This window comes from Phoxinus phoxinus (genome assembly GCF_949152265.1).
Source record: "Phoxinus phoxinus genome assembly, chromosome: 8".
NCBI lineage: Eukaryota > Metazoa > Chordata > Actinopteri > Cypriniformes > Leuciscidae > Phoxinus > Phoxinus phoxinus.
In genome coordinates, this window is record NC_136883.1 from 38,952,695 (window position 1) to 38,967,363 (window position 14,669).

The window sequence follows — 14,669 nt, forward strand, 5'->3', positions numbered from 1 at the left end:
GTGTGTCGATCTGAACACGAGGACTTCTCGTGTGTGTCGATCTGAACGCGAGGACTTCTCGTGTGTGTCGATCTGAACGCGAGGACTTCTCGAGTGTGTCGATCTGAACGCGAGGACTTCTCGAGTGTGTCGATCTGAACGCGAGGACTTCTCGTGTGTGTCGATCTGAACGCGAGGACTTCTCGTGTGTGTCGATCTGAACGCGAGGACTTCTCGTGTGTGTCGATCTGAACGCGAGGACTTCTCGTGTGTGTCGATCTGAACGCGAGGACTTCTCGTGTGTGTCGATCTGAACGCGAGGACTTCTCGTGTGTGTCGATCTGAACGCGAGGACTTCTCGTGTGTGTCGATCTGAACGCGAGGACTTCTCGTGTGTGTCGATCTGAACGCGAGGACTTCTCGTGTGTGTCGATCTGAACGCGAGGACTTCTCGTGTGTGTCGATCTGAACGCGAGGACTTCTCGTGTGTGTCGATCTGAACGCGAGGACTTCTCATGTGTGTCGATCTGAACACGAGGACTTCTCGTGTGTGTCGATCTGAACGCGAGGACTTCTCGTGTGTGTCGATCTGAACGCGAGGACTTCTCGTGTGTGTCGATCTGAACGCGAGGACTTCTCGTGTGTGTCGATCTGAACGCGAGGACTTCTCGTGTGTGTCGATCTGAACGCGAGGACTTCTCGTGTGTGTCGATCTGAACGCGAGGACTTCTCGAGTGTGTCGATCTGAACGCGAGGACTTCTCGTGTGTGTCGATCTGAACGCGAGGACTTCTCGTGTGTGTCGATCTGAACGCGAGGACTTCTCGTGTGTGTCGATCTGAACGCGAGGACTTCTCGTGTGTGTCGATCTGAACGCGAGGACTTCTCGTGTGTGTCGATCTGAACGCGAGGACTTCTCGAGTGTGTCGATCTGAACGCGAGGACTTCTCGAGTGTGTCGATCTGAACGCGAGGACTTCTCGTGTGTGTCGATCTGAACGCGAGGACTTCTCGTGTGTGTCGATCTGAACGCGAGGACTTCTCGTGTGTGTTGATCTGAACACGAGGACTTCTCATGGCCTCCAACTTGTTCAAAGGCAATATTTTTAGAGCCACTATGAGATAGAAGCTGCTCTTCGCTGCTCTCTGTGTTTTTGAAGTACTCTCTGCAGGCATAAAGCTTTTACTCGTACCTTTTTGGATTAAAACGATCCTCATTAAAGCACTATGAGTCTTTTCATCCTTTCAGTTGTGTGAGGGAAAGCTTATTTAACATGCTTTATTGAGTTTGGAGTTGCAGAGATGTGTCATGTTTTACTGCACAACAGAATCTCTGAAATGTAATTTTAAGTCAAGTCAATAATCAGTGAAATGCTTTGTCTGTATCATGACACACATGAAGCATATTTTTTTATTCTTTGAATTAGTTATATACAGTACACACACACACACACACACACAGTCTTCTGTCATAATTTACTCTCACTGGTGTCGTTCCAAACCTTTCTTTCTTATTTTTTCTTGGTTGAATTTAATGCAATGGCAGTACAACGTCAGTCACTTTAACATGTAATAAAAGACAGAATAATTTTGGGGTGAAAAATACCTTCAATGTTTAAATATGATCACTTTTAATTTGAGCTGTAATCTGAAACGTAACTGTGTAAAACTAAACTAGAACAAAAACAAACTTGTAAATTGTAGTTGATAGTAATATCACAGTGTTTCTGATCAGCACATGTTAATTCTAAATGAATGAATGTAATTTAAGTTGATTGGGGCAAATATCTTGAGAGAAACAGTCCATGCGCTTTAACGAAACCCCAATTTTTCCTTGGGGATCAATAAAATACTTGGATATATTTACAATCACATCAAGCTTGGCTCTTTGGAAATTCACAGCGTCTGTTGTTTACACACCAGACCAAATACATGCGGTTCAACACCAAGCTTTAATTCAATGACATTTTTACTGGTGCAGTGTAAAAACATTCTTGTGTGTTGTAGATGGAGCGATTTGTGTTTGCATGTGAAATGGAGTCACTGTTAGCAGGGAATCTGCCAGTACGAGCGACTCCAGACCGCAGCCTGAGGGAGAAGATCAGCAAAACCAATCCTGTCTTTAAAAAAGCTATCTTACAAACAGCAGCGCTGCAATCCAGCCAATTTCTGCATGTTGATTTGATAAGCGTCCTCTGGGTCTCGCTGCACGACCGAGGGCTTCCCATGTGTGACTTCATAAAATTTGCCTCTTACAAATAAAGCTTTGATCTCCAGTAAGTAATACAGATTTAACTGAATATTTCAGGCTATATTAGCAACACAGTAATAGTTCCTGCCATTTTGCTTGTTGTAAATGTTTAGTTAAGGAGAGGAGATGCCCTCTCAGTTCTCTGTCTCTGAGCGTTAAAGAAGCAGAAACCTGTTAAAACCTGCTCTGTAATGGATTAAACGCAGCATGTTTTTACCTGCTGTGTAATTGGTGTATTAAAATGTCAAGTGACTGCACCGAATGTAATATCAGCTCGATAGATATAAACTTCATGGACTGATTGTCATATGTTGTCCAGAAATGGGTTTTTAATTAAACGTTTTTTAATTCAAGCCCATTCAGCATTCAGTGAAAAATCATTCATGTCCTTCTAACCATGTGTACCAACAATTTAGTAGAGAACGTAAATTTTCAGGTAGTTTGGAAATTAAAAGTTTTTCTGTATTTGAAGAAGACATATGACATCTGATTCGCTGCAAAGAAAAATCTGTTGCAGAATCTGTTGAAACATACAATTCTGGCGAGCAAAAGGCATAACTTGCTGGGATTGATCAGAGGCTGTTAAAGCGTGCACACACACACACACACACACACACGTCCAGTATCCAGTGCTTGAGTGTGTCTTGTGCTGGGCTGCATTGATTTAATGCATTACTCAAACTGCTGGAGAGAGAGAGAGCCGAGGTAGAGTCTCTCCTGACTGCATTAGGAGCCTCCAGCCTTTGTGATTCCTTTTGATCAAATCTCTGTGAGAGACGCGTGTCATGCCCTCTTCCAGCCAGCTGTGAGGGGACTGGCCCGCCACCCAGTGGGGGAGGTGTGTGTGTGTGTGTGTGTGTGTGTGTTTGTGAGAGAGAGGGAGATCTCTTAAGGTGAGAGGCAGAGAGTACAGCGGGTAGGAGGGTCTCATTCCACTCCCCAGCGCCCAGCACACTCTCACACACTCACACACTCATCCTGGACGCTTCAGAGCCGCTCACACACTCACACGGGCCTGTGGACGAGCGCCGCGTCTCTCGATTGCAGGGGAAAGTGTGTGTTGTGTGGGTGAGTGTGACTGAACTGTGAGTGATGGATCTCTCGCAGTAGAACTTGTACAGACAGGAGCGGCTGGAATGGCAAACTGCTCAGAAACACTGGAAACTTCAGTCTGATCAAAATGTCTGAGGTAAGAAGTTTAGTTTGGGATCAAGTCTATCTTGGAGAATTTAAATAAGAACACAACTGGATTGTGAGTTATATGCAGATGATGTTACATTGAGAAAAAATGTGCTTTTTTCCCTGTGCGGTGCTTTGACTGAATTGGCAACTTTTATCTATGTTGATCATTTATTGGTGTACGGGACATAAAGTAGCTAAACTGTGCATTAGTTTTTCCCCCATTAATAGATCAATTTGCTAGCTAGATATTTCAGGAGAAACTTTATTGTGCTGTTCAGATGGGTGTGAATGTCTTCACAAGTGTGTGAGTGTTTGTTGGTCATCCACTGGAATGTAATTCAAGACGAGAGTAATTTCGCTGCCACAGCCATAATGCTGGAGAAATGATTGTGTGTGGAATGCTTGTTTAATCTGAACACCAATGGAAAAGACACATTCATAATAGAGACTTACCGAAAGATTTCACGGAACAACGGGAGTCAAATTCTTTATTTTCTCTCTTCCACTTTCTGTCCGCTTTAAGAGATCCTCTCTGTGTTAGTGCTAATGGTGACGAGTTAGTGTCCCAAAGTGGGACTAAGACCCCGTTTCTGGGCGGGCAAACACAGTTAATGGCCTCGGGGCGTGAAAGCTTTGTCTGTGAGAGTGTGTGTTCATTAAGCTCATGTTGATCTGTCATTGTTGTCCGCTGCTACGGCCTGTGTGTGAGATCTGAGAGATTCTCGACCGCTGCGCTTGTGTTCACCACACGCGCCTCTCTTCATATCCCTGCACATCCGTATTCCACACTTCTGTGGTCCTGCGAGAACTACTAACTTGTACAGTTTGTCAAAATAACATTTGTATAATATTATGTGATATTCTGGATTAAATCATATCAGTCAATATTTGAATTGTGACTGTTGGGTAGAAGTTTACACATTTTACATTGTAAAAAATCTATTCAAAAGCAATAAATACTGAGTATATTAATGCATTTTACAGTCGCATTATTTTTAGGAACTCTAATAATTTTTGGATTATTAAAATTCAAAATAATATGCTGTATAATTTCTGTAGCGTTTGACAATGACGTCAAGCTGTCAGCCAAAAAGCTGGATAATTGACTGTTATGAACAGCACATAAAATAGCCTAATTAACATTTAAAATTCATTCAGAAATTGAACTCAAAATGTTTGCTTGGCTTAACATAATGCATCAAGTCATTAAAAAAAAAAGATCTTGTGCTTTCCATTGACTATTGTGATGTAAATATTTATGTGCATTTTCAAATATCGCTCTCTCTTTCTGTGTATGTAAGTGCCGGTGTGTTTTATAGTCGAGGTTTCAAGGATAAATAACTGTGATTGGATTATCGGGGCTGTTGCCCTATATTATCTCCATATTGAGCTGTCGATTTGTGCTTAAGTGTCTATAATTAATATGAAATTGCATCGGTATGAACCTCACTGTATGTGTTTGTGCTCAGAAGAGTACTTTATATCATTTATAATTCTTTATTTAATACAAAATTTTCATTAAAGCATTACCATCAAAACAGTGGAAAGTTGAATTAAAAACTGGACATGAATTTGAGAATGTCTCGAGAACATGTGTCTCTCTTTTGGTTTAATGACAGCAGGATTGCAGATACTGTACGTAAACTAAACCTAACGATCGTGTTCTCCAGCATGAGAATATTCCAAAGAGCTTCTTCAGCTTAATATATATAGAGATACACACATATATGTAGAAAGATACACACATGTACTGTATACACACACACACACACACACACACACACACACACACACACACACACACACACACACACACTCTCAGATCTAGGTGTACATTAAAAAGACAACCGAACATTTTGGAGTGAACATAACGGGTGTTTGTGATGAATAAATATGTCGAATATATTCATTATTTTGTGTGTGTGTGTGTGTGTGTGCACAGGCTATTTGCTGCACGCTGGTGAACTGCAACTGTGACAGTTTCAAGCCTGGGAAACTGAGGCGGCGACTCTGTGAAAACTGTAGGCACGGCTGGGTCGCCCATGGTGAGTTTCACATGCTATAGAATATTACATTTCACACAGATGTTTTTCACACATCTTCAAACCTGGTTTTAACACGCTTCACTGTCCTCTGTCTCTGTCTTTCTGCCTGTTCTACTTTGCACAGTACTTTTAAAAAAAAATATTCCGTGTTCAATACAAGTTAAGCTCAATCAACTAACATTTTTTATTACCTTAAAAAATTATTTCAACATGTCTTTCCTATTCTTAAAAGAATATATTTTATTTTTCTGTAACGGTGAGCCACTTAAAAAAGAAATGAGTGAGGCCGATTTGTAAATCCTAAAATACTGTTTTAGATGTATACACTGTAAAAATGTATCAGTTGACTTTACTTAAAAAAATTGAGGAAACCTGTTACCTTATAAATGATTAGGTAAATAAAATTGAAAAAAAAAAGTTATGTGAACCTAACAATTCCAAGTTGAACTAGCTAAATATAATTAAGTTGCCATTATTTTAAAATGTCAATCTTCTTAACTTAAAACGAACAAGTTTTTCCTGAGTTCTGTCTACTTACTTAAATTGAGACCTGCTGTCTTGAAAAAATTAAGTAACCACAACTTATCGTACATGATTACCTATAATTCACTTGAGACTGATTTCATGTAATCTCATTTTATACATTTCTTTGAAAGTCTTTACAAAAATGGTAGCCTATACAATTCTTAAAAAATACAGAATTGTTCAAAATAACATTGTGTTTATTCCCATACTTCCATAAACAGAACAAAAACCCTCTTCTCTGAGAATAGATAACACTTTAAATTGTCAATCTGTAATTACACTACTATACTTTCAATTTCAATATATTCAGAAAAGCAAAAATTGCTAGCGACAAGATGTAAACAATGTCATGTCATCATTTTTCTTGAGGACAAAATGCTCACCAAATTTTCTTTGGAAAGTTATATCCAATTTTACAATATCTTTTTTTTTTTTTTTTTATAAAAATGTGATGCATAAAAAGACCATAACATTTATTTTAAAAATGAATTTAACAACTGTCCAGCTCATATAATACACAACTTTAACCAAAGTGAGTTTATCAAATTATAAGCTTCACATTTCTAATTTTAAATCCTCAAAGAATATATTGTGGTGGTCATCAACATTGTGTTACAAATGCTGATGTTTAAGCTTAATTTGCTGAACCTTAAATATTCCTTTAATAAACATATTTGAAAAGACAGAAATAAATAAATAAATCTGTTCATTATAAATTAATCTAGACCTTAATGTTGACTTTCTGACATTAAAGCTATGTGGCCTAAATTGATCAATTGATGGCCAGTTTAGAATCCTTGGATATTTGTTGTTGTTGTTGTTGTTGTAATTGTTATTGTTTGTAGCTGATCATTATTTACAATATTGTTTGTAATTTCTCAGCCATGCACATAAGCAAATATATACAAACACACTTTTATTACAATACATGGGCAACATGTTTAGACATTAAATTGTGTACAACTGCTCACTTACAAACCAAACCGATGCACAGATTCAGAAATGCTGCCATGAAACACGTAGAGCTGCTTTGCTGATTTCTGCATGTGTGAAGTAAACTGGTGTCTGTTTTGCTGAATTACAGCTCTGAGTAAGCTGAAGGTTCATCACATGTACCAAGGAAGCCAGGTGGAGATTGTTCACTCCAATGTGGTGTTTGATATCTGTAGTCTGATGCTTTATGGGACGCAGGCAATTCCAGTGCGTCTCAAGATCCTGCTGGACCGACTCTTCAGCGTCCTCAAACAGGAGGAGGTTATTCAGATCCTAAATGCCCTGGACTGGACTCTCCAGGACTACATCCGTGGTTATGTCCTGCAGGTGAGCTGTGCTATTCACTCGTCTCACACTGATCCCGCTTGAAAACAAGCTTTAATTTGAGATGTATAATTACAGTTTTGTCACACTTTTCTTCAAAATTCCAGTTGTGAGCCACTGATATATCTTCAATCTTTCAATCAAGTATTCAGGTGGTTGAATTAAATTCATGCTAGTTCCTCTAGTGGAGAATGTAAAGTTAAAGCCTCTTCAGACCTCCAGATGAATGCTGTATGATAAAATATTTATTCTGGTTACAACATGAAGCTGCTGCATGACTTTCAAAGCCTGCTGGCACTCAAGAGTAATTACAGGCGCACTGAAAGACTGGCCCGACTCGCCTCTGATCTCTCCCCTCCCCTCACACTTGGACAGGGAAACCCGCATCATCTAAATGAAGAGAAATTATGCTCCTGAATGTATCACTCTGCTGCAGTAATTAGACCTCGCAAGTCCACATGCATTAGATGTATGGATGACTTATTATTTAGTAACTCTGTCAATCTGTTAGGGTCCCAGTGCAGGACATTTATTAGTTTAGACTTCATAATGCAAATGATATTCCTTATGTGTATGTGTCTAGGATGTGGCCGGTAAGGTTTTGGACCGCTGGGCCATAATGACCTTTGAAGAGGAGATTGTAACCCTGCAGCAATTCCTGCGCTTTGGAGAGACCAAGTCCATCGTGGAGCTCATGGCTCTCCAGGACAAGGAGGGACAGGCTGTTGTTGTTCCGACCACTAGGACCAATTCTGACATCCGCAGCTTCATCGAAAGCAGTACACAGCGCTCTGTGCGGACACCCGCTAAAGCAGAAGCACCCGGTTGCAGCAACGGACATCATTTTGAGACTCTAGTGAACAGTATGGCCCTCATGCTGCCATTGCAACTGCTGAAGTCGGTTCCGGCACCGTTGCTGAGCTCCAGTACAGACTGCAGCCACCAGGAGGCACAGACGAGACACGAGACGTCAGAACTAAGCCTTGACAGCAGTGCTGCGTTCGACACCGGCCCTGTGAGAGCGGAGGGGCTGCTGGACACACAATCTCCAAAGATGGAGTCGGAAGAGTTTAACGTGAGTGGAAACTCCTCTCCCTCCACGCCTTGCACATCATCCATCACTTCTGAAATCACACACATGTCACCGGAGAGCAAGATGCGGTGTGCAGAGAAGAGCGGATCCTTGAAGAAGGGCCGTGTGTTCTGCAGTGCCTGTGAGAAGACCTTCTACGACAAGGGCACGCTGAAGATACACTATAATGCCGTTCACCTAAAGATCAAACACAAGTGCACCATTGAGGGCTGCAACATGGTGTTCAGCTCTTTGCGCAGTCGCAACAGGCACAGTGCCAATCCGAACCCGCGGCTGCACATGCCAATGAACCGCAATAATCGTGACAAGGACCTGCGGGGGGGCCAGAGCCCGAGCCAGGAGGACGAGTCCGAGGGCGAGAAGAGAGAGTTCGCCTCCATCCCAGAGAGCAGGACTGTCTCAAGTTTCATCATCCGCAACTCTGAGCCCAAACTACATGGATCTTTATCCAGCATGAGCCAAAGTGGAATCCTCTTTCCCAATCTAAAGACTGTGCAGCCCGTGCTCCCCTTTTACCGGAGCCTGGTGACCCCAGCCGAGCTGGCCCATACGCCGGGCAACTTGCCCTCGCTCCCGCTCCTGTCCTCCTCGGTGCCCGTCAGCACCAGCCACATGCACACCGACATGGAGCCGGTGCCCAAGAAGAAGTCTCGGAAGTCCAGCATGCCCATCAAAATCGAGAAGGATGATCTGGCAGAAGAGGGCGTGTCCGAGGAGGAGACTCCGCCCCTCAGCCCCTGCACACACACACACAAGTGTGACATCAGCAGCGAGGGGCGTGGCCCTGTGGACTGCGACGGTCTTCTCCGGTCCACCGCCAACTCCCTCGACGGAGAATGGGACAATCTGACTCAGGAGGACAGTCGTATCATCTCACCGTCTTTTCCTTCTCTCTTTCACACTAAACAGAACGATGAGAAAGAAAAGGAGTCCTCAAAATGTGAAGAACCAACATGCAGTTCACAGCCAGACCAGCCTTGCAGCCACCGACCGGCCCATTTCACACACAGCAGTGAGCGCTGTGCAGACGGCTATAGTGACCCAGAGAACATGTGTCCAGATGATAAAGAAGAGCAGTCGCACCCCTGTGAGATCTGCAGTAAGACATTTAAAAACCCCTACAGTGTCAAAATGCATTATCGAAACGTGCACTTAAAGGAGATGCACATGTGCACTGTGGACGGCTGCAATGCTGCTTTCCCGTCCCGTCGCAGCAGAGACCGGTAAGACGGTTAGGCTTGAGGGAAGTTAATGTGTGTGTAATACAATACATTACACCAGGCAGTGATTTAAAATCACATGACAGTTTTTGTGTTGATGCATTAGGACTAAAAGTCAGGCCCGGCTCCAGCTTTGAGATGTAAGGTGGGCCAAGTGACATTCCTGGTGGGCTGGAGTTTATACATTATTACATTTTTCCCCATGACAACTTTATTTTATAACAAAAGGGGTAGGTCTTAAAAGGGACTTAACACGAAGGAGTTTACTGGTTATTTGCCCAGGCAAAATTTTCACTGGCACCGCCAAAAAAAGAAAAGAAATGTATTTTAATAAAAACATTTACGTATAGACAAGTAAATAGCCAGTAATAAAATATGAATGAATGAAAGCAATACAAGCAATAGCACAAATAAATACAATAGAACAAAGATACAAATTAAATAAACAGATTTCAGCTAGGTCTAGTAGTATGCAGGTACGAAATACTTTAATGTTAAATATATATTAATCCTATTAAATCTGAAGAAGTTTTTCAGTCAAGAGCAGATTTGAGTAGAGTTTTTATAATTATATTTTGTTCTTTAACATTATAACACAGATATATTTAGCTACTGTCACTTTAAGACCAAATTAATGGATCTGGCGAACATCAGATTTTCTCCTAACTGTTTTTGTTCATTAAGACTTTTTATTTTAACGCAGTTAAGACTGTGCTTACAAGCATACTCGCCAAAACGGTGTGTATTCGTCTGTTTAAGCTTGACAAAAGAGAACTGTGTGAGACGCATCTTTCTGTGTGTGATGCGCTTTGTGTGCACATACCGAATTGAGTTTATTTCGCGTCGTCTTGCCCTTGAACAGTTTAGAATCGTTTGAATGTTTGGATGTTTACGGAGACCATGGTCAGGTTCCAATACTACTTTCTGGTTTCTAAATAACAAGTAGATTTTTGATACCAAACAGCCGAAAAGCATGATCTCCCTCAAAATCTGGAGCTGATTTGAACATCGCAATCGTTTAGCAATCGGACGTTATTTGCCGTGAGGTTGGGGTGGGCCTGTGGAGTCGGGCCTGCTAAAAGTTGATGATTGCTTTTATACATGAAAAAAGTTAGAAACGAATACATGTGTTGGTTTTCTCTTCAAATGTTTTTGCTTTTAATTCTCTAGACACAGTGCAAACCTGAATCTGCACCACAGGCTGTTGACCAAAGATTATTCAGGAACATCTTCTCTCCGCAGAGAGCATCCAGATCTCCCTCACAAAGAGCAGATGTCAGTCAGTCAGATGTCTGTCATCCTCAAAGCCAGTCACCGCACAGGCCTCGTCTTTCCCATGAGCAAATCCGTGGAGAGAGCAACTGAGCCAGCAGAGGGTGCTGTGGAGAACGAAGCTGTGCTGGACCTGAGCACCAGAGGAAGCGCACACTCGTCCTGGGACTCAGACATGGGCAGTGAAGAAGGGCTCCCTCTAGAGGACAGTGACGAGAGCTGCGACGGGCTCAGTGTCCAAGCGTCTCCACCGTGCCTCAGCCTGCAGTCTCACAGCTCGTCTCCCATCACTTGCCATCTCTGTCAGAAGGTTTACAGCAACAAAGGCACATTCAGGGCTCATTACAAAACGGTGCACCTTCGCCTCCTTCACAAGTGCAAAGTTCCAGGGTGTGACACTACATTCTCCTCTGTTCGGAGCCGCAACCGACACAGTCAGAATCCAAATCTACACCGTAACCTTGTGATGAATACCTCCCTCAATCAGGAGTAGGACTGTGCAACACACACACACACACACACACACACACACAGCCATATTCTTCTAAATATACATACGCACAGAGGTGTAAAGTCCAGGGGTCAGAAAGTAAAAGTCCGTCATATGTTTATTCCAGTCAGCTGATTTAACTGATCAGTTCTGTCTCCTGGCTGAAAAACTCTGTTAATTAGCAAATCCAGATGATTGGAACAAACTACGGAGGAGGACTTTTACTTTCTGAAGCTGGACTTTACACTTCTGCATACCCAATGATTCACTCTTAACAATTTGGGCTCAAAAGCACTGGTCATTGTACTGTACAATCAAGCACAACTGGAAGGACAATCATATTTATACTAAACCTTGACGTCTTTTACCTTTTTAATGTTAAGATATGTTTTCAACTCTACCATAATATCTACTTGAGAAACTTTACTTATATTTATTGATTTTTGAGAGTAGGAGAGAAAGACAGATGCCTAAAAATGACTGAAGAAATGAAAAAGTTGAAGATTAAAGAGACAGAGATGCTCGCCAACACACAAGAAAGCACATACAGAATAATTTTAATCACCTTAAAACAACACTAAAGAACACTTTTTTACCTTGAAATAATGTTTCCAAAACCGTATCAGTGGTTCATCGAGTCGTAACAGGGTGAACGGCACTTCTGCCTCCGCTTTGCGGTCCTAGATCTGCTATAACCACACTATGCAAGTTTGCTAGACCGGGTCGCGTTTCTGTAGTTCGAATGAGAAAACTACAAATTTGGCTTGCTTTACGCCAAGCGTTACAATAGTCATAATTTTGTTTTTCTTCGTTTCTGATGTTGCAATACATCATACTTTCATGAAATCATAAATCATACTCTAACTTGTCTGTGGACATCGTTCATTCCAGAGCCGGCGCTGGATAAATAGCGCGCGTGCGTGCGGCGGTAGGCTGCGGTAGGCTAAATTATTTACCACAGCGGTAATGGACAATTCCGCTTCCAACCTGTAAGGCGACCAAAGAGGAAAAGTTCTTTAGTGTTGCTTTAAGAGATACTTAAAAACAATCAGTGCTGTTATACAGTAAGTTAAGTCCCTCATTCTTTATCCAAAGCCACATAAAAATCATGTTGTATTTCCCTTCTCTGCACTTTTCCACTGAGGGGACGCATCTCTCCTCAGCACGAGACTGGGAGACTCGAGCATCTAACCCGAACCCAGTCCACAGCAGATTAGAGGCGAGCGGGCGAGCGAGCGAGCGAGTGTTGGTGAGAGAGTGACTAAGAGCCGGAGCTGTTTTTAAGGTGCAGGACGCTCATGCGCTGCACGTCATTTTCTGGTTTTTGTCTTTGCTTGCTGTTCAGATTTGTTTTTATTACAAAAGATTTAGTGAAGCTGATAGATTGTGTTGCCGTTTCAATCAATATGCTCTTTAAAGAGGCTGTTGTGTTCTTGTTGAGTAAGTTATTATATGTATGTTTTATTTTAGGGGCCAAGCATCTGCAGTGTTTGTTCGTTTTCTTCTTCTTCTTCTCGTGTCGTGGGAGTCTGTGAAGTCCCTAGACCACACTTGGGTTCTGTCACTTAAACTCTATAGCACAAAACAGCTCAAATTATTTTATTTTGCCTTTAACTATTCAACCATGCGGTTTAGGTACATCATTCTTTGTGATGAAATCCATTATTTTGGCAGGATTGTGTTGTGAAATCTGAAAAAAATCAGTGAAATCTGTCTTATTGTTATTTCAGTCTGAATCCTCCCTGTCTCAGTCATTTTTACAGTTGTTACATTAAATAATGATGTCCTATTAAATTGACTTGTAACTCCTGCTGTCGTGCTTGGCCCCTTAATGGCTGCTTGCATTTATATGGCTATAGTTGTTATTCTTGAGGAGACCAAAGATCCTTCATCCAGGATGGAGTGTAAAGCAGCATGAGCAGCAGAAGAGTGAAACTGCATGGACACACCAGCGGGCTTGTAAATGCTGAAACACAGGTTGCTCTAAAGACTCGATGTTCAGTTTTGTAAAAATATGTCATCAGTTTAATGTGATATTGATTTATAATGAGCATGAGGTATTAGTAAAGTCAAAGAATCGTCCCAGTGAAGGCTGCGGACAGCAAATGAAGACTTTCTGATGCTCATAAAGCTGTTTGTGAATCAGCGCTGAACAAAATGAGTCTTACATTGGTAGAGCGAGAAGACTACAACACCACAAAGCTGTGGACATTTATTCCTTTAACTTTTAACTTTTCTTTTTATGTACAATCTTCTATACCCCCCCCCCACACCACCAAGCAGGGTTATCAGGATTACAATGACAATCTAACCCACTATCATTTATTTGTGTTCTATCATTTTTGTATGTGTTAATAAACAATCTAAAAATATCAGTAAATGTATACTTTTATACATAAGCATTAAGCAGGGGGAAACAAATAAAATATATGCTAAATCTTTGGTTCTTTTTTGGTTTAACAATCATGAAATGACAAGCATAACATTTTGTATAAAGTTATGTATTTCCTAGCAGAAAAAAACCTGACATCAGAAAAGTTATGTATTGCAGACATCACCTGTGATTCTCAGATGCTGTGACCAGTCACTAGAACATTTGTTTATATTGTAGACCTTTCTTATAACATTTGTTTATATTGTAGACCTTTCTTATCCAAAGCAACATACACCGTTGTGTTGGTTTATTTCTGATTTGCAGTTTACACTGGGTTCAGTAAAATACCTGGGACTATAGGTGGAGATTACAGGACATGATCAACAGACAGTATGTAAATAAAAGTTAAAAGAAAAAAAAGTATACATATGGCATAGAATGTGGAGTCTTCCCATCCTGCACTCTCAGTTTCACATGCACTTGTTTGTGACGAGGAACTGGAAATGAGCTGAAGTCCATTAATGTGTATTTTGAAAGTAGAAAGTTCAGCAGTGTGACTGGTGTCGTGGGTCCTGAACATGAAACACAAATGAAAGGGAAAATCAAACTTCTGTTGAATTGTGATCGCAGCACAAATGTTACATCAGGTAAAGTGGTTACATTTTAAATGTTATAAATAGTGCTGTCAATGCTAAGCGATTTATTTTTGTCCAGGTTAACGCGTTAATTAATTTAGCATCCATATTTTTTTTTGTCATTCTTTGGCTAGTGTTACATTATATGATCATGCTCTTATTCATGCAAACACTTTTAAACCATTAAAGCACGACAAGACAAAAGAGAATGCGCTGCCGTGAATGTCCTGACACACACACACACACACACACCGATGCGTGCCTATGGCAAGCCGTTTTAGCTTTTAT

General features: G+C 41.3%; 1 protein-coding gene across 4 annotated transcripts in view; it reads left to right on the forward strand.

The window, feature by feature from the left end:
- The window catches only part of bnc1 (basonuclin zinc finger protein 1), a 19,762-nt gene extending 5,450 nt beyond the window's left edge, over positions 1-14,312 (forward strand). For 2 of the 4 annotated variants that reach the window (XM_079621352.1, XM_079621349.1), the window contains exons 2-5: positions 5,353-5,455; positions 7,065-7,300; positions 7,881-9,613; positions 10,781-14,312. In XM_079621352.1, coding sequence (XP_079477478.1) covers positions 7,091-7,300; positions 7,881-9,613; positions 10,781-11,375 — 2,538 coding nt within the window. In that variant the 5' untranslated portion in view covers positions 5,353-5,455; positions 7,065-7,090 and the 3' untranslated portion in view covers positions 11,376-14,312. Of the gene's footprint in view, positions 1-3,062; positions 3,418-5,352; positions 5,456-7,064; positions 7,301-7,880; positions 9,614-10,780 lie in introns of those variants that run through there. The other 2 variants (XM_079621350.1, XM_079621351.1) reach the window with 2 other exon arrangements.
- Positions 14,313-14,669: the final 357 nt, after the last annotated feature.